This window comes from Malania oleifera, chromosome 3, assembly GCF_029873635.1.
Source record: "Malania oleifera isolate guangnan ecotype guangnan chromosome 3, ASM2987363v1, whole genome shotgun sequence".
Taxonomy (NCBI): domain Eukaryota; kingdom Viridiplantae; phylum Streptophyta; class Magnoliopsida; order Santalales; family Ximeniaceae; genus Malania; species Malania oleifera.
The window spans coordinates 125517921-125542400 of record NC_080419.1 but is presented as its reverse complement, the minus strand read 5'-3'; the positions used below and the strand labels follow the sequence as shown (position 1 = coordinate 125542400).

The window sequence follows — 24480 nt, the reverse complement described above, 5'->3', positions numbered from 1 at the left end:
TGCCAATTTTTATTCACCTTTGTTTTAGCTCCATCCAACTGAACTTCATGCCCTTTAGGATCACCCATCCACAATATAGTTCTGTCCAAAAGCTTTTGAGCATCAACATTCTATTTACTTAAATTCTCCATGGGAGTAGGTAACCTTCCACCCCTACACTAAATTTTCTCAATCTAATTTCCACCAAACCCCCATCCCCCCTTTTCTTTAAATAAAAATAGATACATCCTCCAAACATTCAATCGGAGAAGGACGCACATGATAAATACCCTCATAAGAAGAGACTGAAGCATAATCCAATTTTTTGGTAATCTCGTCCAGCAATAGATGTGATATCCTCCCTAGTTTTCTCTTTTTGAGTATGAATTCCTCCTTTTTTTATTTCGGACCTAGTGCAGTCCTGAGATTCCTCAACATAAAAATTCCGAACATCATCTATTTTTAGAAGATTTGCCTTCCTGCATACTCGAATTTGTACAGTTATTGACAAACAACTCTTCCTTATCTTTTCCATCCTTTTTGATGGTAAACATGAACATCTCCAAATGCCTTAATCTTGCTTATATGTGAACTATTGAGGTTCCTCATTAGTTTCCCAAAAAAATTATTTTGAGATCCATCACCCAAACCTATATCTAAGGAAAGGAATGAACCAAGAAGAAAGTTCTCCCACCTTTCTTTGTTTGTTTTCTTTTAACAAATGCATTGTGGGAAATAGATGGTGGGGTTTCCTTTAAAGGTGCTATCTTTTCTAGGCATATGGGGTCTTTGTGGCACTATTGTGACTTGTTGCATAGTTCCACACTTTAGTCTTTGAAAAGAGGCATTCTTCGAATGGTAAAGCATTTTAAAAAAGTGTTATCAGTTTCACATGGGTAATGCTTTTTTTCTCCCAGCCCATTGAGGTCCATGCTGAGTGTTCGTTGCACAACAAGAGATAGCCTATCTCCCATACCATACCCCTTTCTTTACCTCCTAGGATTCATACTTGAGACCTCCAACGTGGAAGTCCCAAGCTTTAACCATTGGGGTGTCTTCTAGGGGACTCAAGTGGGTAATATGAACATGTGTAACCTTTTAGAGTGATTGGCGGGGTTTTGATTAGCTTAGATTTTTTTTTTGGGATAATAAAAGAAAATTATATTAAAGAAGAAGAAGAAAGAATATAAATTATAGAGGACAAGAGTTCCACCCATAACCAAACAAAATACCAAAAGAAAGTAGTACAATGAAAAAATAATGCAAAAAAGGTGTCCAATCATTTTTAGTTTCACTGATCACACCATTTTCTTCCTTGATGATCATAGCACTTCTTGTCTGAGAATTTTGGGTTTTCTTCAAAATTTTGAGAGGGTGTCGGGCCTTGAAATTAATATGCCTAAGAGTGGATTAGCAACTTTGAATGTGCTCGTGGAGCGAGGGAAAGGGCCATTGAAGTGGGGTGTGGCCTTTCAGATTGGCCTATGGCCTATTCAGGGGGGATACCCTTGGGGGTAATCCTAGGGCGACATATTTTTGGAATTTGGTAGTGGAAAGGGTCACTAAGAGGTTAGACGGTTGGGAGGGGGCTCTTTTATCTTTAGGGTGTAGAATAACCTTGATTTAGGCTTGTCTTTTTTAGCATTCCTTTATATATCTTGTCTGTATTTAGGATTTTAATGGGGATTGCTAGCAAGCTTGAGAGAATCATTAGGGACTTTTTGTGGTTTGATTGGGGGGTTCACAAGGACCACTTAATTAGTTGGGGTGAGGTTTGTAGGTCAAAAAAGGAGGGAGGGTTGAGTCTAGGGAAGTCTATGTCTAAAAACACGACTCTTTTAGCTAAATGGCTTTTGGCGTTTCACTCTGTAAGGATTGTTCCTTTGGCATGGAGTAATAAGAAGTTTTGGTTGGATGAGAATAGGTGGGATACCAATGTTAGTTTAATATGTTCTTTGGTAGTCCTTGGAGGTCCATTTATCATTTTTTCAACCCCCGCACTAAACTTGAGGTGGGGAGGGGCTCTTAGATCCGTAATTGGAAATTTGCGTAGCCCATTGGTTTCCTGGAATCTCCATTTTTTTGCAGGCCTCTTAATGATAGAGACTTGGTGGAGTTGTCTTCTTTGTTATCTCTATTGAATGGTAGTAATCTTTCTTCAAGGAGGGATGTTCGGTCTTGGTCTTTCGATCAATCGGGAGTGTTTTCTTGTAAATCTTTTTTTAATTCTTGACTCACTCCAATTCTTCTTTCCCACTCTATTGTTTCTTCTGAAAGGCTACGGCTCCTCCAAAAAATTGAGGCGTTCACTTGTTTGGTTGTGCTCGATAAAATTAATACCAATAACTTGCTGCAAATTAGGAGACCTTTGAAGGCTCTCTCCCAGTGTATGTGTGCTCTGTTACAAAAGTTCTGAGACAACTTCTCATCTTCTTGTGCACTGAGCTTTCTTGGAGGATTTGGAATATGCTTTTTGGTATTTCAAAGAGAAACTTGGGTTTGCCCTTCTTCGGTTGGTGAATTCTTAGTTATTTCTTTCAAAGGCTTTGGTAGGAGAAAGGATAAGGCAATCTTACTGAAATTTGGAATACTTGCAGTTTTATCGGGGTTATTGTTGGAGCATAATGCAAGGATATTAAATGGGAAAAAATAAAACTGGTTGCTGGTTTGGGATCAAATTCAGTATTTTGCCTAAGTGTGGTGTTCTGGTGTGGGTTTTCCTTGGAGAAACTAGTTCCACAAGTTGCATGAAGATTGGAGGAACATTTTGGCACACTGATCTTTTACTTTTTGGTTTTTATTAGCTGTTCTTTTCTGGATTGGTCCAGGCCTTTTTTTGGAGATGTCCCATTCACCCTCATGTAAATTCTCTTCCTATTAATGAAATATTCTTTTGCTATCAAAAAAGAAAAAATAAAAAAGATGTCCAATCATTCTGAAGTAGACTCAAAGGGAATTGCTGGAAAAGCACCAATCACAGACACCGAAAGCAAGAAAAAAGAAATCTCTTGATCCCAAAGCAAGTGAAAAGGGAGAACCTAGTCCTATAAGATCCTCGTGTTCCCTTGTAGCCAAGTGTACCATGCCATAGACAATAAAGCACAATGCCATGAAATCGTACAATCCCTTTTGCTTGAAATCCCAAAATGTCACGAGAAATGATTCCACAATACACAGGCACACCCAACATTCCCCATCAATGTGAAGAAGAAGATTTGACAACCTTGAAACATATGGAAAATGCAAAAACAGATGGGCAATGGTATGAATTCTTCTTGCACATAACACACACGAGGCAATACAGCTTTATTAATCATCGATGTTTAACCTATTCAAAATCATGCACCAAAGGCTCAACTTTAAAAGGATCATTGGCCTTCCAAATAAGGTTGTTCAATAAGAAAGCTCTATCAGGGTCTGAACAAGATAGGAAATTGAAATATTTGCAGGAATGGAGCCTTGATGCAACGCTGAACCGGTGAAGCATTAGTTAATATTTTCTGGAAGATATCCACTCTCTGCTGTGTTAGTTGCAATCATAGTTATTAATTATTGTTATCTAGCTGTCATTAGTAAGTTAAAGTGCGTCATTTCCTAAGTCAAACTTCATTTTCAAAGTTCATTTATGGGTCTGGTTCTAAAATGTATTTTTGAAGTCTTTGAGTCTAGAGAGGTCAAGGCTGCCATAGTGTGCAAGGCTGTCATGTTAGTCTCAGATAGTGAAGAAGCAGAACAGAGTTTTCCCTTTCCATTTTGTTTATCAATTCTGATATGTTCAGAATTTCCTTGAGAAGGTAAAAGTGTGGGTTCAAGATTTACCTGGTCGCACCTTTCTTAACATCCTCCATGTTTCTGCAAGAGGATCTCTCTTAACCACTAAATATTGCTGCAATTAATCCTAACCTATGTGATTCTAATCTGGTAGATTCTACCATATTTTGCCCCATGCTTGCTGCATAAAATTGGTATCATAGCAGCTCTTTCCTTGAGTTGCTTAGTGTTGCTTGCTGTTTGCTGCTTTATTTGGGATTGTTAAGCTTCTATTGCCCTGCGCATTTTCCATTTTGGTTATTCTACTTCTGTTTTTAAACCAAGTCCTTTGATTTGTATCTTGGATCTGAATTTTGGTATTTTTTTCAAGCCTGAATTAATAAATATGGCTGCTCATCTGTATCTCAAGGATAACTATTTCGGATGTCAAGGAAACCCTTGGTTATTGCTACCATAGGAAGACCTTGGTTGATAAAATGCGTAATATGACTGTAACAACCTTTAAAGAGGAGCAGAAGACAGATTGTGAAAATATTCAGATGAAGGATGATTGGCTGCAGAATACTTATTGTAGAACAAGATTTGCTGCAGGAAGCAAGCTCTGTACGTTAGTAATTGATGGTAACACTTGCAAAAATCTTCTTTCTGAAGTAGTGGTGGAAAAATTGAAGCTTGAAGGGGTGGAACCCTGTGGCTGTATTGCATTCTTTGGTCCAGTAAAGTGAAGGAAGTATTTGTGAAAATGAGTTGGATGTTCAATTTTTCAATTGGAATCTCTTATGAAGAGTCTGTCTGATGTGATGTAATGCTGATGGACACATGCTATATTCTATTTGGTCATCCATGGCAAAATGATAGAATACTTTCAATTATGTGGAGTATCCCCTACCCAAAAATCCTCCCAAAACCATATTTTAGAACTTCTTGTACTGAGTCAGAGATAAAAGTGGGATAAAGTTAAGGGGGGAATTTCCTGCTGATAAAAAAAAAGTTAAAGAGAGAAATTTCCTATGACTAGCATGGAACAATCCCTGCCACCGTTTTATTCCAACCATTCCTAATGGAATCATATTTACTTTTGGTCACCTTATGCCAAAAGGATTCAAGTTCTGATAGAAAACACCACGACCATTTTCCCTATAATGAAATGATCTTGTGCACTAAGCTTCAAATTCCCAATCTTCCTTTAGATTTAGGCTTCTTGACAACCTCCCTATTCACTAAATGGTCTTTCCTACCCTCCCTACCTCAACCAAAGAAAATCTCTGTAAAATTTTTTATCCTCTTACAATTTATCAGGGATCCTAAAGAGGGACAAGATAAATAGGAATACCAGACAGACAAACTAACACTGAAGTACTATGACTACCTAAAGAAAAAATTACAGTGCTTCTACTTGTCTAGCCTCTTGGCCACTCGCTCTGCAACAGGATCCCTAAAAGAAGTAGTGTGAGGATTTCCTAGCCTTCTAAAAGAAGACCTAAGTGCATCATAGGCCACTCCTGCACTCTACATCACTAGAAGAATACAAGAAATGTCTTGTGCACTAAAATACAAGCCAACCAAACTAGGTTTAGACAAATTAATCATGAGCCCTGAAACAACCTGAAAAATCCATAAAATTGTTAGAACATTCTTAAAACCCCCTAAATCATCTCTAAAAGACAGAATAGTACAATCAGCAAAGTGAAGAAGAATTGTATCTTGGTTTTTATTGTGGATGATAGGGAGGCTATTGATGATTCTTTCATTTTGATGATAATGCTTGCCTTGGTCCCTTAGATTTAAGGGGAATTTGAACTGGTGGGGAATCATTGAGGTGGAAAATCTTCTCAAGTTATGGGGGAAAAAGTTTAGAAAGCGGCTTTCTTTTTGAGATTTTGACATTTTGTTCGGTTTTTGAACTTCCATTGTCATTATTTTTTGGGAGATTTCATGTCATCTATTGGGTTGTAATTTTTTATCTTCTCTCTTAATACATCTTTTATTATCTTAAAAGAAATCTTCTCAAATTTCTGTAATGTTGATATTCCTGTGTATGTAGTCCGGTTTCTCTTTTTTTGGTATTTTTTTCCCCTTGCATTCATCCTGATAATGTGCTTTCTTCCATCATAGGCAAATTCTAATGCTCGAGAAGGGCGTGTAATGATTTTCAATTTGATCGAGGCTGCTCAAGAGTTCTTGTCTGAAATTGTTCCTGTTGGTCAGTCACATGAATCTGTAAGCTTGTGAACTTATATATCAGTTATGATTTCTGTTTTAATATTGTTAGGTTAGATTACTACTTTACCTAGAAGCTTAAGTTGTTAGTTTGTGGATTGTTAATGGTTATTTAGTCATTTAGCATTATTATTAATTGTTAAGAGTTTGGTTTGTAATAAGTGTAAGTTAGTAAGGGTATTATGGTCGTACCTATTGTACTTGACATATATTATAAATAGAGGGAGAGACCTATCATTTAGTTTAGGCCTTCCATTTTATCCAATTATTCAACATGGTATCTGAGCATGATTTTGAAACCTAAACCCTAAGTGTTACCACCACCATCAAACTGAAGCCTAACCCAAATTCCGCTGCATGTCTATCATCATAGAAGATTTTTCAGTGATACTATAACCCTAGAAAACAGCCAGCAACAGCAGAAAGTCAGACCAGTCACTGGAATTTTCTGGGCGACACTGCCAGTTTGAGAACATCAAATCACCATAGTCACCCACAGACACTGCTGCTCTGCCCCCCACTGAAATCCCACCTCCAGGCCGTGTCTCATGTGCCAGACGAAGGCTGCCAGGGCCGACCCCATGTGCAGGCACGTGAAGCCACTTTCAGGCATGGTTTTGACCTGAAATGATCCAGCAGTGATCCAATCTCTTTATTAACATGTTTTTGGAGTTTTTTGGCCAAAGATCGCATCCTTTTTTAATTGCTCAAGTGCGGCACCCAAGGAATGGTTGTTTGATGCTTCCTGAAGCAGTTTATCAATGGTTATTGAGTTTATTGGGTCTGAAGCAGTGGGATTCGCTGTGTTTTTTGATTCAATAATCTAATTCCTTCCATATATCAAAATATCAAGCTACCGGACATATGTTTTGCTCAAAGATCCAATCTTTGTTTAACCACACACTTGTGGTAATTCATCTGTTGTTTTTCGGTGTTAGTAGCAGTAATTGGTGATTTTCTTGGAGCAGTGACAGTGCTCACAAGCTTTCTTTTTTTTTTTTTGGGTGAGGTTGTGGCAATGTTATATAAGTTAGTTGGTGATTTTTCCATGGTAGTTTCAGTGGTTCATTTTTCCAATTGTTTCAGTGCTGTGAGTTGCTTTCTTGGGGCTGTGTCTGAGCTTCTTGGTGCTGTGGCAGTCTTGTACTGATTTAGTTGTGACTTGTTCATCGTTGGTCACCTTGTTCATGGTTGTTCGAATTGTTCCAACAATTAATCTTATGGTCATTGGTCTGAGTTTCTGAATGCTAGGATGGAGTTTGTAAATCCTGAAAGTATGGTTTCTTTGTTAATCACTTGTTTGAGTGAACCATGTACTCTGACTATATCAGAGGAGGAGTATTCGAGGTTTCTACAGTATCAGTCATCTCAACAGCATCTTCTCACATTGAGTCTTTTGCGCAGAAAGGTAATCCTAGAGTCTGTATGTCATCTGGTATCCTTCCTACTAGTCCTTGGGTTATCGATTTTGCTGCCACTGACCATATAACAGGTGCAAACACACTTTTTTTTTTTCTAATCTCCAATATCCTAAAAATTGACCGCAAGTTACCCTTGCTGATGGGTCCATTATTGCTGTTAAGGGGATAGGAACAGTGAATTCTACTCCTTCCATCTCTCTTTCTTCTGCTTTATGCATTCTTAAATCTCCTTTCAATCTTATGTCAATTAGTAAGCTTACAAAGTCACTAAATTGTTTTGTCACATTCTGTCCTGATTCTGTGGTTATTCAGGATTTGAAGACTAGAAAGACAATTGGCACAAGACGTGAGCCTTGTGGACTTCACTACTTTGAGTTGTCTTCTCCATCCATTGCCTGCACAGTCGCAGCTACACCACTTCAAATCCATTGTCGTCTTGGTCATCCATCCTTGGACAAACAGCTAATTCCTACATTGAGTTCTATGTCTAATCTTGAGTGTTGGTCCTTTCATGCTAGTCCATTTTGATATTTGGGGTCCTACATTTGTTGATGACTACTCTACGATGACTTGGTTATATTTAATGTAAGATCTTTTTGAGTTGTTTGATATTTTTTGTTCCTTCAGTTCACAAATGAGGATTCAATTTGATATGCCAATCAGGATACTTTGTAGTGATAATGCTAAGGAGTACTTCAGTACTGAATTTTGTGCTTATTTGGCTAGCACTGGTATGGTCCATTAGTCCTCTAGTGCCCACACTTTATAATAAAATGGGGTTGTAGAGTGGAAAAACAAACATATTCTTGAAGTCACTTGTACCTTATTGTATCAAATGAATGTCCCGGAAGTTCTTTGGAGTGATGCTTTGCTCATAGCTTGCTCCCTCATCAATAAAATGCTATCCTGTGTCCTTGGCGGTAAAATCCCATGTTCAATTATCTTCCCTAAGGCTCCTTTGTTCTCCCTTCCTCCTTTTATATTCGGTTGTGTGTTGTTTGTCCATCATTTAATTCCAGGAATGGATAAGTTGGATCCTTGCGCTATCAAGTGTATCTTTTTGCGCTATTCCTATACTAAAAAAGGATATTGATGTTACAGCCCTACTTTGCATTATTTTTTTGTCTCTACTGATGTCTCCTTCTTTGAGTCTACACCATACTACTTTGATTCCTTGAGTTCTGTTGACCTTAATGAGTCTCTTCCTCTGCCTTGCCTTCTAGATCTGACCCTAGTATCTGTGCTCAATCCTCCTACATCTTCATCCAATTTGAGTCCTTCTCATTGCTTGGATCGTCCTAATTTCTAGGCTGTAGGTTTACACACGATGACTCAAGGGGGAAGTGCTTCTTCTAGCTTCTACTACTGTGCCTTTAGTTCCCTCATCGAATGATCTTATTTTCCATGATGTTGCACTTGTATCCAACATTCGATCTCTAATTTTGTTTGTTATGATTTCTTGCCACCCTCTATTATTGTTTTGTTAGTACTTTGTCTTCCGTTGCTCTTCCAAAATCTATTTTTGACGCCCTATCCCATTCTGGGTGGAGGACAACGATGGTTGAAGTGATGAGTGCACTACATGATAATGATACTTGGGTTTTGGTACCTCTTCCTCCTGTTGAGTCTGTGGTTGGTTGTTGCTGGGTATGCACTGTAAAAGTCAATTCTGATGATTCTGTGGCTCGTTTGAAGGCCAATTTGTTGCTAACGGGTATACTTAGGTGTATGGTTTGGATTATTTAGACACATTCTCTCCGGTCGCTAAAATTTCCTCAATGTGTTTGTTCATTTCTTTAGACACCACTTGTCATTGGCCTCTACATCAGTTAGATGTGAAGGATGCTTTCGTACATGGTGATCTTCATGAGGAGGTACATATGGTGCAACCACCTGGGTTTGTTGCTTAGGTGGAGTCAAGCTTAGTATGTCGACTTAAGAAATCATTGTATGGATTAAAACAATCTCCAAGGGCATGATTTGGCTGTTTAGTTCTGTAGTACTTGAATTTGGTCTTCATCAGCGTGCGGTAGATCACTCTGTTTTTTATCATCATACTTCATATGGGAGGATTTTGCTTATTGTGTATGTGGATGACATTGTGATCACTAGGGATGATGATCGAGGCACCCAAGACCTAAAGCTTTTCCTATAGAGTAAGTTTCAGACCAAGGACTTGGGACCATTGAAGTACTTCTTGGGTATAGAAGTATCGAGATCTCTTACGGGAACTGTATTGCCATAGAGAAAGTATGTTCTTGATCTTTTAGATGAGACATGGCTGTTGGGATCCAAACCTATTGATAGACCCATGGATCCCAATAGGACGTTAATGCTAGATATGGGTGATTTGTTGCCTAACCTAGGTCGGTACAGGAGACTTGTTGGAAAGTTGAATTATCTCACAGTCATCGGACCAGATATATTCTTCGCAACAAGTGTTATGAGTCAGTTTCTCGATTCCCCAAGAAGAAGTCACTAGGATGCAGTAATTTAGATTTTGAGATATCTCAAAGGTGCACCAGGAAGAGGTCTTTTGTATTCGGATCAAGGTCACACTCATATTTAGGGATATAGGGATGCAGATTGGGCCGGGTCACCTTCTAACCGAAGATCCACAAACAGGTATTATATCTTTGTTGGTGGTAATTTGGTATCTTGGAAAAGTAAGAAACAAACTGTGGTGGCTAGGTCGAGTGCTGAGTCAGAATACAGGGCTATGGCGCACACTACATGTGAACTTGTTTGGCTGAAGAACATGTTGAAAGAATTAGGTTTTCCACATTCTCAGCCTATAGAGTTGATGTGTGATAATCGAGCTGCTATTCATATTGCCTCCAACCTTGTCTTCCAAGAGCGAACAAAGCACATTGAAGTTGATTGCCATTTTATTCGAGAGAAACTTGTACCAAAGCTCATTACAACCACTCATGTGAGGTTTGAGTTTTAGCTTGTTGATTTGTTTGCTAAAGCCTTAGGAGGTGCTTGTGTGAAATTCATTTGTAACAAGCTAGGAGCATATGATATATATACTCCAGCTTGAGGTGTAGTGTTAATGGTTGTTTAGTCATTTAGCATTATTATTAATTGTTAAGAGTTTGGTTTGTAAGAAGTTTAAGTTAATAAGGGTATCATGGTCATTCCTATGGTACTCGACATATATTATAAATAGAGGGAGAGACCTATCATTGAGTTTAGGTTATCCATTTTACCCAATTATTTAACATGGATCAACAATGTATATCAAAGTTAAACATCCCGCACACATGGAGTGATAAACAAACAACAAATAACACCCATTACATGGAATAAGATAATTTTTAACCATGCACAATAAATGCAGGCAACAAGACGAGAGATCAAAATTTAGAGGTGTTTGGAGAGAATTTTGATTGATTTAAATGTTCTAGAGGAGAGAAATGGTTGGAGCAAATGCACAGATTTTTCGAGGGATAAAATTGAGCAGGCAGCTGGTTTGGTAGAAGATTCATTATTTGATATCTCTATGGTGCATTGGCTCTAGCTGTTTTAAGGGAGTGAGCTTTTGGAAAATTAGAAGAGATTGGAGAAATTTTTGTCTTTGTTATTTTAAACTACTATTATTTTGCGTTTTATGTTGGAGAATGTAATATTGAAGGATGTTAGGACTTGAGGCAAAAAACTATTTGGTTTGCGAAATGTTTATTCTCAAGAATAGGTTAGTTATAAAAGGTTAGTTAAAATTATTCGCACAATAAATTATGTTGATACAATAAAGCAAATAAAATGCGAAACTTTTTATGAATCCATAACAAGGAATAGGTAAGGGATAACTTTTCCTATATTTCACCATATGAACATCTATTCCTTTCTTATTACACGTTGAATGAAATAATGAGGAACATACAAAGAATAGTTATTACCTACATTCTCAAAATTTTCACTGTATTTCATTTTATTCTAACGAAAAGGTTATCTGTGAACCAAACAAGCTGTAAGTTTAAGTGGGTTAGAGAGGGGGATTAGAACTCAATTTTTTTTTTGCAAGGGTGGTTAATGGGCAAGTGAGACGTAATTATATAAGAGAATCGAAATTGAGCAGTGGGGAGGTCATAAATGATGTTCAGGTGATTATAGAAGAGGCTACTAATTTTTGTAAAGATTTTTACATTGAGGAGGACTTACAAAGGCTTGTGATTGATTGGTTGGTATGGAGTCCAATTTCAAGGACTTTGATGTCTTACAGTCTTAGTTACAAAGGTGTTTTGAGGAGGAGGAGGTTCAAGGTGATAGTATTTAGCTTAGAGAGGGATAAATCTCCTTGGCTGGATAATTTTAATGTAGCTCGCTTTCAGGATTGTTGGGATGTGGTGAGGGAGGATTTGACGTGGGTGTTTATGAGTTTAATGGAAATGGTAAGGTGGGAAAGAGTGTTAGTTCTAGTTTTATTTCTTTCATTTCTAAAGGAGTTGATCAAATAAGGTGTTGAACTTTCGGTCTATTAATTTAGTATCTGGTGTATATGATCATTACTAAGGTACTAGCCATTAGGTTGGGATCCGACCCTAGTGATACTAAGTCTGTTCCTCAGGCTGCTTTTGTGTGTTGGAGTGGGGGGGGGGGGGGGCCGAGTGTTGATGCTATTTTAGTGGTTAAGAGGTGGTGGAGGTTGTTTGTTATTATGAAAAGATGGGTGTAGGTAACATTAGTGTTTCTTCTTCTTCTGATTACCATGACACAAATTTTCCAAGAGATTCATACAATTTTAGGTGGCCTTGAAGTGGAACTGCAGCCGAAATTATCCTTTCGGGCAATTCTTCACCTCCTCGCTTAGCATCTCCTACCTTTCATAAACTTCCACATAGTTGTAGTGAGTTTTTTAATTTATGAAAAAGGTATTTTGGCATTGCTTGTGGAAGTGTAAGTTCCTTTTAACAAGGATGACTTGTTTTGCGAAAGAGAACTAGGTTCTGAAAATGGATCCTTGACACTAGAGCCACTGGGGGATGGGAGAGACAGCTGAGACCTGTAGGAGTTGCTAGATAAACTGGGTTGTAATTTAGAAATCCTCTAGGATAGAAATTGAAGGTTGGAACGAACAGCAAAGAAAGTTGAAAAGAATTGCAGAATTTAGCTTCTTCTGTCAACTAAAGGGGTAAACCTAAATTAACTTTGAATTAGATGGTAAGGATTTAATAGCTGGAAATTGTTGGTGGAAATTGCCCACGATACTGTACATTAGCAGAAAAGAATTAATCTCGCCGACCCCATCTAGTTGGACATAAAGCTTGGTTTACTGCTGTTGTTGGTTATTAACTAAAGTGGGAAAAAGGGAAGAGAGGTGGGGGTGGTAAGATTTTAGAATGAAGATTTTTGAGTGGATACCATCTCCCACAATCAAATTTCTTTTCTTGATGAAAGGTAACTCTTTGATGCTGCGTTGGTGGCTAATGAGGTGGTTGAGGATGCTGTTAGAGGAAAGAAGGGGGGCTTGGTTTTGAAATTGGACTTTTGAGAAAGCTTATAATAGGGTTATTTGAGTCTTGGATAGAGTATGGAAGGAAAAGGTCTTGGAGGAAGTGGATCCGTGGTGTCTCTCCTCTGTGATCTTTTCTGTCTTAGTTTATGGGGAGGCTAAGTCTTGGTTTTGAGCTTCTAGGGTTTTGAGCAAGATGATCCCCAATCCCCATTCCTTTTCACTATTTGTGGTGGATGCTTTAAGCAGATTGATTCATAGAGGGGTTGAATGAGGTTTGGTGGAAGGGTTTAAGGTGGGGAATGAGGATCTGCCCATTTCTCACCTTTAGTTTGTAGGTGATACTACTCATTCTTTTTGGAGGATGTGAATGACTTCTATAATGTTCTCACCATTCTAAAGGTTTCTGAGAAGGTGTTGTAGTGAAAAATTAATTTTTATAAGAGCTACCTTGTGGGATCAGGCATGGATCCGGGCCATTTTGCTAGGTCAGCAGGTTGTGGTGTTTTAAGCTGGTGTAACTATTTAGGAGTTCCTTTAGGGGTTAATCCTAAGCTAATTTGTTTTGGGACTTGGTTTTCAGAGAACTGCTAGGAGGGTGGATGGGTGGAAAGTAGCATTTCCCCACTTTAGAGAGTCGCATTACTCTTATTCATGCTTGTCTCTCTTCTGTCCCCTTGTATTATTTATCCCTTTTTAGAATTCCGTGACAGTTGCCAGCATATTAGAGAAGAGAGAAGTTGAGAGATTTTTGTGGTTGGGAGATGGTGAGAAGGAGAGAGATCATTTAGTAGAGTGGAACATTGTGAGTAGATCTAAAAGGAAAGGAGGCTTGGTTCTAGTTAATTTGGTGCCTAAAAAGCATCTCGTTGGTGGGTAAGTGGTTATGGCGTATTCCCCTCAGAACATAACTATCTTTGGCACTTGGTTATTTGCTGAAACTTTCAAAAAATGGGTGGGATGCTATTGCAGAAATTAATATTGCTTACTCCAGCTCTTGAAATTTATGTCTCGAATCTCTCTCTTTCTTTCCTAATATTCGTTATAAAGTAGGTAGCAGGGAGAGAATCCTTTTTTGGGAAGACAATTGGATTGGGAATATGCCCTTGGCTATTGGTTTCCCTCATTTTTCCGATCTTTCATAATTTCAATTTATCAATAGTATTAAGTAATTAAAATTAAAAAATTCAGATAAAAACATTTTCTATGCAATCACTCAAGAAGCATCCCTGACTCTTGGCCAAAACCACTCAGCAGGTGTGGCTTGCTTCTTTCCCTCAGCTCATGAGGCCTTGATACCTCCCTATTCTTTCTAATCTTCATGAGTCTCCTATTGCAGCTTTTATCATATTGAGTGAGGACAGCCTTTTGTGGGATTTTCATTTTGTGAGGAACCTCAATGAGAGAGAAACTAATGAGCTTGCTTCTTTGACATTTATGCTCAATTGTGCAAATATTTGATCCATGACTCTAATGTCAGCTATTTTTTCCTCTATTCTCTAGTCTGGAAAGCTCGAGTTCCTTCAAAGGTCAAGGCCTTTTCTTAGCCTGCCATTCTTCAGAAAGTCAATACTAACGACATACTTCAGAAGTGAAGACCCAATGAGGGCCTATCTCCCAATATTTGTAACTCTGCTTCAGGAATGCAGAAAGCTGCTCTCTTTTGTTTCTACATTGTCCCTTCTCCTGGAGATTTTGGAATAATTTATTTGGGATACTTGGAGAAAATTGGGTGTGCCCAGCTTCTTTGTAACATTTTTGTATTTCTAAATTTGGCAGCTTTGGTAAGAGAAGGAGATTAAAATTTTATGGTGGTGTCTTATTCATGCTATTATTTAGTGCATCTGGATGTAAAAATGCCAGAATATTTAAAGGGGTTGCCACTACCACTAATGTGCTTTGGAGCAGGTTGGTCTTTTTGGCATATCTATAGGCACGGGGAATACATAAGAGAAACAAAGCTCCAAAATGGGAGCAAGACAGCACAGAACAATACAGCAACCTGACAACAAAAGCAAAACCCAAAACATCATCTTGGGCAGAGCATAAAAATGGAACAGCAAACTAACAACTCTATGTAATACATTCTGATCTTAACATCTTGAATTATTCTTTGAGTCAACTCCTCTAAAACGAAAATTTTCCTGCAAACAAATTAGAATTTCTTGCTTTCTAAACGTAGTGGATGGCAGATGCCAAAACAAGCCTATTTAAATCCCCCTTTGTCCTTTTCCTTTTAGGAAGTATAGATAACTATCTGAGCTCATCATTCCAAGAAATGAAAGATCTGGGCTTATGCGTTAGAGAGCAGACATTTTTGTACTCCTTTTTGTGATAATACAATTGAACAACAGATGATTTCTGTCTTCATAACCATTACCACGGAAAGTACAATCTGTTTTCAAGACTTCTCCCCAAGAAAAATCCTTCAAAAGAGTTGGAAGATATGAAGGTATAACCTCCTAATCCAGTCCCTTTAGTTAAGCGCATCACAGCTGTGGGGGATTGTTCAAAATATATAAAGAAGAATGGGTTTAAAGGGCTGGCTACGAGTGGGCCTAATTTACAGAGGACCAAGTCCGATGGGCCTAATATGTCAAAATTAATGTGGCTTTAAAAAATGAGGCCTCTCCCCTTAATGAGGTTGGCAGGTGTGGTTCAGCTGTTCACATGAAGCTCATCAGACCTGAAGATAGAGAGAAAGGCAAGCAAGGTCTTTATAGGCTGAGTTGTAATGCCGAGCAGAAGGATGCACCAAATTATAAGGAAGTGGGGTTGGATGGAAATTGCTCCCTCCCATTTTGGGGAGGAAAACCCACATTCTAACAGGTACTCTTGGACTGTATAGCACGAACCCAATTAGATTTCAAATCTTCAATATTCTCCTGAAAATCAGTTTTGAAGGAAAATCAGAAGACTAGTTTTGAAGAGGAAACAGAATTTGACCCTTCATTTGATGAGGAGGATGAGTTGAGCAGCATTTGTGAATCTAATGTGGAACTTTTAGTGGACCAGCTAAGAGCTGAGATGGATCTTGCAGAGGAGAGCAATTTATTGCAACTTTTTGGAGGAGAATTTGGAAATGCTGAATGAAATGGATTGGGACAGAATGGACACAGTGGTAATGACTTGCAGCAAATGAGCTAATACACCAGCATTGGAATCCTGAGTGTACACATGTAGGCAAAGATTGTGTTAATCTCTTTTCAGATCATTTGTTGCCTTAAATGAAAAGGCTACTTTTCTGTCCAACCTGAGCTTGATTCACCTCTTCCTGATAATTCGAATGCTCTTTTTTTGGATGTCGGGGGGGGGGGGGGGGGTGGAGGATATTTTTGAAAAGATAGATGCTTCTTTAGAGGCTCCTTGTTCCTATAAAACTACTAAGAGCGTTCTCCTCCTTCCCCCCTCAGACTGTCCTTGTTTCTAATACTTTATGCCGAAGGGAGGTTCCTTGTAGGGGAGAGGGCTGTGGGTTGAGCTGTGATGAAGATGAGAGAGACTTGCAAGACTCTTATAAATTTTTAGAAGATTTAGGCATGAAACTGGCGGATCCCTTAGGAAAGGAGGTGATGGTGGGCCTGATTCCTAGAACCTATGAAAGAAATAAAAAGAAAATTCAGGAAGAATTAAAAAAAGGAGTTTTATAAAGGAGGTGTTGTCCAAGTACTTGTTAAACATTGTGTTGATTCAGGAAACTTAGCTGAATATGATTGATTGAGGGATCATTAGGAGTATTTGGGGTGGTTAGTGTAGGGGGTGAGACTTCTTACTGTCTTGTCGTGCTTCAGGGGGTGTTCTTATCCTGTGGGACTCTCGATCTATTTATAAAATGGATAGTTTTGCGGGTTTCTTTTCCCTCTCCTTGTCGAAGTAAAAGGGAGGGTTCAGTGGTGAGTTTCTTCAATGTATGGTCCATCTAGGCTATTCTTAGGAGTGCATTTGGGATGAGCTTTATTTCGTTTTTGGATTTTGTTACCCTATGTGGGTAGTGGGCGGGGATCTTAACATGGTGAGATTTCTGGAGGAGAAGAAAAGGAGAGCGGGGGGGGGGGGGGGGGGGGGGGGGGGGGGGAGTTCTTGCTATTATGCAGCATTTTGACTTGTTGATCTGGGAGTGTGACTATAGAGATCTACCTTTGAGCAATGCTACCCGGGGGGGGGGGGGGTTAGGGGCTAGGGCAGGGGCTACTAGATTGGATAGGTTTCTCTTTTGTAGTGCTCTGATGATGAATTCTCTAATCCCTCCCAAACTATTCTTCCAAGACCTACTCTGATCACTTTCTTGTTTTGCTAGAATCTAGTAGGGTAAGTTGAGGTCCCACTCCTTTTAGGTTTGAGAATGTGATTGAATCATGCTGCGTTTAAGCCATTAGTGAGAAGCTCTTGAGGAGAGGATATAGGGAGGGATTGGGAAGGTTTTAGGTTTATGAGGAAGTTGAAACATCTTAAGGAAAAGTTAAAATCTTGGAATAAGGAGGCTTTTGGTGATGTTAGAGTTAGAAAATGCAGAATCTTAGGTGATTTAGAATCGTTGGGTAGGAAGGAAGAGGAAACAAATCTCTTGGAGAATGAGGAAGGCGAGAAGGATCTTTTTAAAGAATGAGCTAGAAGAGGTGATATTTAAGGAAATGAGAAGCTAGAGGCAAAAAACTAAATTCAAATGGGTTAGGGAAGGTGATTGTAATACTGTTTTGTTCCATAGGCCTACTAATGGCGAGATGAGGAAAAATTGGTTTAGGGAGCTTGGGGGAGGGCGAGGGGGAGGGGGGGGGGGGAGGGACTATTATTAACTATCCTAATAGGATTGCTTATGAGATCTCTAATTTCTTTTAAAATCTCTATTCTGAGGATGAGGCTTGGAGACTGACGGTTGAGGGGTTAGAGTGGAATCCCTTTTCTAGAGATTAGATGCTTTGGTTAAAAAGATCATTTGGAACCGGAGGCTGAGTAGGATCATAAATTCCATTTTTATTACCCTCGTGCCTAAGAAATCTGGATCCATTAAGATAGAGGACTTCAGGCCTATTAGTCTAGTCTCTTGTGTCTATAAGATCATCACCAATGTTCTAGCTAATAGGCTGAGTGTGATGCTAGATATGACTATTTCTATAGCTCAGAGTGCTTTGGGGGGTGGGGGGGGGAGACAAATTGTGGATGCTATCTTGGTGGCTAATGAGGTAGTGGACGATATTTCAAGGAGAAAGAAGAGGGTTTTTTTTTTTTCAAATTGGATTTTGAGAAGGCCTATGATAGAATTAGTTGGAGTTTTTTGGATAAAATTTTTGAGAGAGAGGGTTTTGGTGAGCATTGGTGCAGGTGGATAGGGGGTTGTTTGTCTAATGTGTTGTTCTCGGTAGTAGTGAATGGGGAACCCAAGCCCTGGTTTAGGGGTTCGAGAGGGTTTTGACAAGGGGATCCTCTTTTCCCTTTTTTGTTTGTCTTAATGGCTGATGTGTTGAGTAGAATGGTGGATAGGGCTGTGGATATGGGAATGCTGAGAGGGTTGGAAGTGGGGAGAGAGGGAGTTGTGATATCTCATCTTTAGTCTGTAGATGATACCATTTTCCTTTTAGAAGATCACAACCCTTCTTTTAACTGTGTTTTGGGTATCCTCAAAGTTTTTGGGAGAATTTAGGGACTTAAAATAAATGTGTGGAGTGGTTTAGCAAATATTAACGTGTCTGTTGATTGAGTTATGGAGCGGTCTTCTGTTGTTGCATTGGGGGAGTGTGGTATATTAGAGTAGCCTCTAACTTATCTAGGGGCCCCATTGGGGGTGTAATCCTAGATATGTGGTTTTTTTGGAATCTGGTAGTGGAGAGAGTTGCTAAGAGGGTTGATGGTTGGAAGGGGTCTGTTTTTGCCCTTAGGTTGTAGAAATACCCTCATCTAGGCCTGCTTATCTAGTATCCTGTTATATCATGTCTGTTTTTAGAATGCTAGTAGGGATTGCTAACAAGATTGAGAAAATGATGAGGGATTTCTTGTGGTCCAGGATCAGGGGTTTTAGGGATTATTTAGTTAGATGGGATGAGGTTTGTAGGTCCAAATTGGAGGAAGGGCTGGGTTTTGGAAATATGGTGTCTGAAAACATCAGCCTTTTAGCTAAGTGGTTATGGCGTTTTCCCTTAGAAGATTGCTCTCTTTGGCATAGTGTGATTAGAAGCAAGTGTGCGTGGGTGAGGATGGGTGGGTTTGAGATGTTCATCAGAGAGCCCTTGGAGATCTATTTTTTCAAAGTTATCCCTTGTTTATGACTCACATTAAATTTGTGGTGGGGATGCGTTCTCGGGTTTGTTTTTTGGAAAGTTCTGTGGTTGGGGAATGTCATTCTAGCCACATATTTTTTACATCTCTTTCGTTTGAGCTCAGGGCAAGGTAGTATGATTTCTTTCATTTTTGTTGATTTGGGTAGCCTTTTGGTTTCTTGAAATTTTCATTTCAGAAGACCCAACTGTTGGAACTTTTGTCCTTGTTTTCATTATTGAACAACTGTCATCTTTCCTCAGCTAGGATACTTGGTCTTGGGTTATGAATCATTCAGGGGATATTCTTGTAAATCTTTTTTTGAGTTTTTGACCCGTTTTAATTCTTGTTTTCCCCCTATATTTATCTATTTGGAAGGCAAAAGCCCCCTCAAAAATCAAGGCTTTCACATGGTTGATTGTGCTTAATAAAATCACTACTAGTAATCTGTTGGAAGTCAAAAGTCCTTTGAAGGATTTATCTCCAGATGTTTGCATGTTATGCTATTTGATTTGTGTAGAGAGACCTCATTTATTTTTACACTCTGACTATGCGTGGAGAATTTGAAATAATTTATTTGGTGTGATGGGAGAATCTTGGGTCTGTCTGGCATCTGTGGAGGAATTGTTGTTCTATTTCTTTTGAGGGGTTTGGTAGAAGGAAGGGGGAGGATGAAATTATGGAAATGTGGTATTTTCAGTGTTGTGGGTATTATGATTGGAGTGTAATGCATGTATTTTTTTTAAGGTAGAAAATTGAATTGGCAGCTTGTTTGGGAGAAGATTCATTACTTGTCGTCTTTATGATGTGTAGGGTTCGGTTGCTTTAGGGAAGTTAGTTTTTCGGATATTCAGCAAGATTGGAGGAATCTTCTGCTCTGAATTTTATTTTATTTTTTTCCAGTTTTTGTTTTAGTAGTAAGGGTTTTTTTTTTTGTTTGGAATTTTCCTGAATTTTGACGGGAGAAGTCTTTTTCTTCTTTTTGTAGATTGTCCTCCTATCAATGAAATCTCTTCTTTTGTTATAAAAAAAAATCTAGTAATTTCAGTTATAATTAGTGGGCAGCCTAAAAAGTGGTTTAGATCATCTAAGGGGGATGAGAAGAAGATGTCCTCTGAAGGAACAAAAGAAAAGGTAAAAACAGTTAAAAATAGCTGCCCCCCAATCCCTTTGCAGGTTGGGCAGGGACAAACCCCAGAAAAGCCCAAAAGTATGAGCCCCAAAAGGGGCAAGAAACACAACTCTATCCCATAACAAAGTAGGACAAGTTGTAAGATTCTTGATTTTCTCTTGATCCATAGAGCCCATAAGGTAGCAAAAAACCATGCATCTCCATAAAGACCTACCTTTCTGGATTTGCCAAAATCCCAAAAGCTCACTTGCAGGAATTCCCTCACAACCTGTGGAGCCACCCAAGCTTTTCCAAACACGAGAATAGGGTGCAAATAAGAAAGCCACCTGGCAGTGGAGGAAGAGGCGTCATTTGTTTCATTGGGCTCATGGTACATGGAGCATATATCAGGGCTCAGGGTCTTAAAGGGTCTTCTGCACTGGGAAGGTCATGCATATTAAGTTTATGGAGAGATACAGTCCAAATGCATGCCCTGATCTTGAAAAGAACCTTAGCCTTCCAAATGATGTGGCACCAAGGAAACTGACTAGGCAAAAGATTTGAGGAAGGGTTTTGATGAAGGTAAAGGAAAAAGGATTTGGTCAACAGAGGGCCTGAATAGGCCCCCTGTTAGAAGGGGCGGTGAGCTCATCAACCACTCCTTCATTGAGATTCCGTGAAAAATGGAAATCCCAAGAAAGAGAGTCCTCCTCTGAAGAACAGAAAGAGATAATAAGTGCATTAGGAAGAGAGGAAATCTTAAAAGGATAGGGCACTATCAACTCCAATAAACTCTTACCAACCTAAACATCCTTCCGAAACTCAACCTTGTTGCCCTTACTCTGAAGTGGTTGAGAGGAAAAAAAAAAAAAAAGCAACCTGGGAAACAGACTTCCAGGGGCTTGCAAAAGAAACAACATACATGATTGCTTTAACAAATATCTACATTCTTGATTTATTCAATTTCTTAGGGACATTGGAAGAACTTGAAATAATGTTCTGACCTGCTATGCCACAAATATATCACATGTATGCAGTATCATTAGTAAAAACTACCATCAAATGACATTATGCGCATAGTTCTTTTTTGATCAGTAAAGGTAAATTATGTATTGATCAAATGTGTATATACAGCATACCCTGGGCATACCCAGGTGGGAAACCATACAAAGCCCCTATCATAATTGCATTGCAATACAATCATAAAAGTAATCCTATGATTCTTCCTATCAGTTTATCCAACACTTAGAACATCAAAAGTAAATGTAGACTCAACATAAATTACATTTACATTATAATCTAACCTGGATCTCCATATGGATGGTTCAAAATCCTCCAAGTAGCAGCATACTTCAGAAAGTCAGCACATTAAAAGTCCATGCTGTGTCATTAGGGGAGCTGCAACAAGAGCTGGAACTCCATTTCAGTGTTTCAAAAACCTCCAAGTAGCAGCATACTCAGATAGTCAGCATATCATGAATCCATGCGGTATCTTTTAGGGGTGCTGTAACAGAGCTTCAAAAATATATATATAAATATATCAGAACTGCCCCAGAACAGAGAGCAGCATGTTCAGAAAACTCAGAAACAGAATTCAGTGCTGTGTCTTCAAAGATGTAGCAAGTAGGATCTCACAGTTGCATATATCAGAACTGAATCATATCAAAAACATCTACCAGCCATTTATCAGCATTCTCAGAAAATTCAGAACAACAAAAGTCAGTGCAGAGCCTTCATTGATGCAGCAGGTAGGGCCTCACACTTGCCTGTGATAGATCTGAATCATATCAATCGACTACCAGCCACTGAAACAGAAAATCAGAACTGAAGCCTTTAACCAGATCAGGTTTCTCAATCCATTCTGTAGCTGAGGCACCAGCAGCCAGTGAAGTTGCAGTATCCAGAACTGAAGCCTCCATATGTTTTCCAAGCTAGGATTCTCAACATCTGTGCTTACGTATTCAGAACCAACCAGATATTGACTCTGTAGAATTTATTCTGAACCCAGACCCAGTAACTGTATCTGCCACTCCATTCTGCTGCAGGAGGAGGGCAGGGAATTTTTCATATATAGCTCTCCAGACATGCATCTGAATGCATTTAATGATGGCTTCAATCGGAGTCTCTATCTCCTCAAATTTTCTCTTATTTCTGAAGTGCCATATCCAATATACTGCTGTAGCAACACAAGCCTTCTTAGCCACAGCTAGCGCTCCAGTTCCTTTTGCTTCTTTAATCAGCCACTTCAAAGCTGCTTTTAGTGTTGTTATTCTTCTGTTCCATCCCAGCCAATCTCTCAGGTAATTCCATATTTCCTTGACTATTCTGCATTTGAAGAACAAGTGGTCAACTGATTCAGTCTCTGTCTTACACAGGGCACAAGGTTTCTTCTTCTCTTCATCTGATAGTTTATCATTAGTTAACAGTTTATTTTTTGCACTTAGCCATAATATGAAGGAGTATTTAGGTGTGCACCCACTCTTCCAAATCATTGAGTACGATGGCTTTTTAGTGCCTTTATATCTCCAGAAGTTATATGCTTTTGAACAGCTAAGCTCATCTCCAGAATTCCATAAATTCATCTGTTGTACAGCCTTATCCTCATTTCCACACTGTTGCAGCAGTAGATTTTTAATCTCCGCAATCTTTTTGAACTAGGGAGAATCCTCATGCTTTGCTGTGGCCTCCCAAATTCTTCCATTATTGAGGTATATCTGATGTATCCATTTCGACCACAAAGTGTCCTTTTTGTGTATGTTCCACAGGGTTTTGTAAGTAAGGCTTTGTTCCATATCTTCAAGTCAAAGCTACCCAAACCACCTTCATTTTTGGGGAGACATACTTCTTTCCATGCTACCAGGGGTTTAGCCCTACCACCCCATAAGAATACCCTACAAAGTTTAATTATATGCTTCAGCACAGCCACCGGAATGGGAAATATAGACGGCCAAAAACACTCCATCCCCTGAATTACAGTGTTGATTAATTCCATTCTTCCAGCATATGTCAATGTTTTCCCTGGCCATGAACCAATAGATTTTTCAATTCTATTGATCAGTGGAGCATAGTGAGCTGCATTCAATCTTGTGGACGCAAGAGGTATGCCCAGATATCTAAATGGAAAGAACCCTTGCTGATAGCCAGTCAGAATCTTTGAGCTGTCTGCTTCATAATCACTCAGCCCTGCTGTATATAGATTTGATTTAGCTGGATTAGCTTTCAGACCTGAACAATTAGAGAAGGCATTTAGAGTATCCATCAACTTTCTGACTGAACTGTAGTCCCCTATGGAGAAAAGAACTAAGTCATCAGCAAATGCTAAGTGGGTAATTTTAAGCTCCTTACATCTGGTGTGGAACTTAAACTCTGGATCCTCCTCCAAAAATTTCAGTAATCTTGAGGGATACTCTAAACATATTACAAATAGGAGGGGGTGGGGGATAATGGATCTCTTTGTCTCAATCCCTGTTTCCTCAGAATAATCAGAATTACTTCTAAATTATAATTTGTCTTGATTTTTTTCTTCTTCTTTTTCTGGTTTTATTTAATTTTTCATTTTTTTTAATTTTTATTATTTTTATTATTATTATTATTATTCTATTTTTCATTTTCATTGGATTCTTGAGGCACATATTTTAAGAAGCATTTGAATGTCTATTGCATATTGATGAAAATTACAGAAAACTTTATATCAAGTGTTTTTACATATGCTCTGTGCATGTTTGCGTGTGTACATGGGTGACTAGTCTCAGAAGGAAAGGGAGTTTGTTTGGATGGAGGGTTAATCAAGGCTAGGAAGGGACAATGGGGAATTAGCTAATTTGCAGTGATACATGAATTATGATAGGAAAGGTCTAAAAGGAGGCTTTCTTAGGTAGTGTTTTGTTTAGGCTTAGGTAGCATCTTGGATGGAGGGTAATAGTGGTTTGGTTGTAGGCAGTTTTGGTTTGAGGTGGTTCTAATTTTTGTTTTTACTTCTTTGAGGATTCCTTATCCTCTACTGCTTATATCTTCTTTCTATCTTAATATATCCTCTTTATTATCTGAAAAAAAAAAATGTGTGCCTCTCTGCACAGATATGAAACTTCAAGGTGAGGTAAGATCTGGCTATTCTGATGGCTTTATGCTGACATCAACATGACATGACAGCTGATGTTAGGAGGCAGCAGTTATTCTATGATGATAAATTCTGGACAAAGATGATTGTTTTCCTTGACCAATATAGCTGTATTTATAATATATGGGATGTTACAATTGTACATAATCATTACAAA

The 24480-nt window shown here is 38.8% G+C and overlaps 1 protein-coding gene across 1 annotated transcript in view; it reads left to right on the top strand.

Annotated features, from left to right (window-relative positions):
- LOC131150353 (eIF-2-alpha kinase GCN2) overlaps window positions 1–24480 on the top strand; it is a 151965-nt gene that overhangs the window by 17507 nt on the left and 109978 nt on the right. The window contains exon 5 of the mRNA XM_058101030.1: window positions 5866–5970. Coding sequence (XP_057957013.1) covers window positions 5866–5970 — 105 coding nt within the window. The remainder of the gene's footprint in view (window positions 1–5865; window positions 5971–24480) is intronic.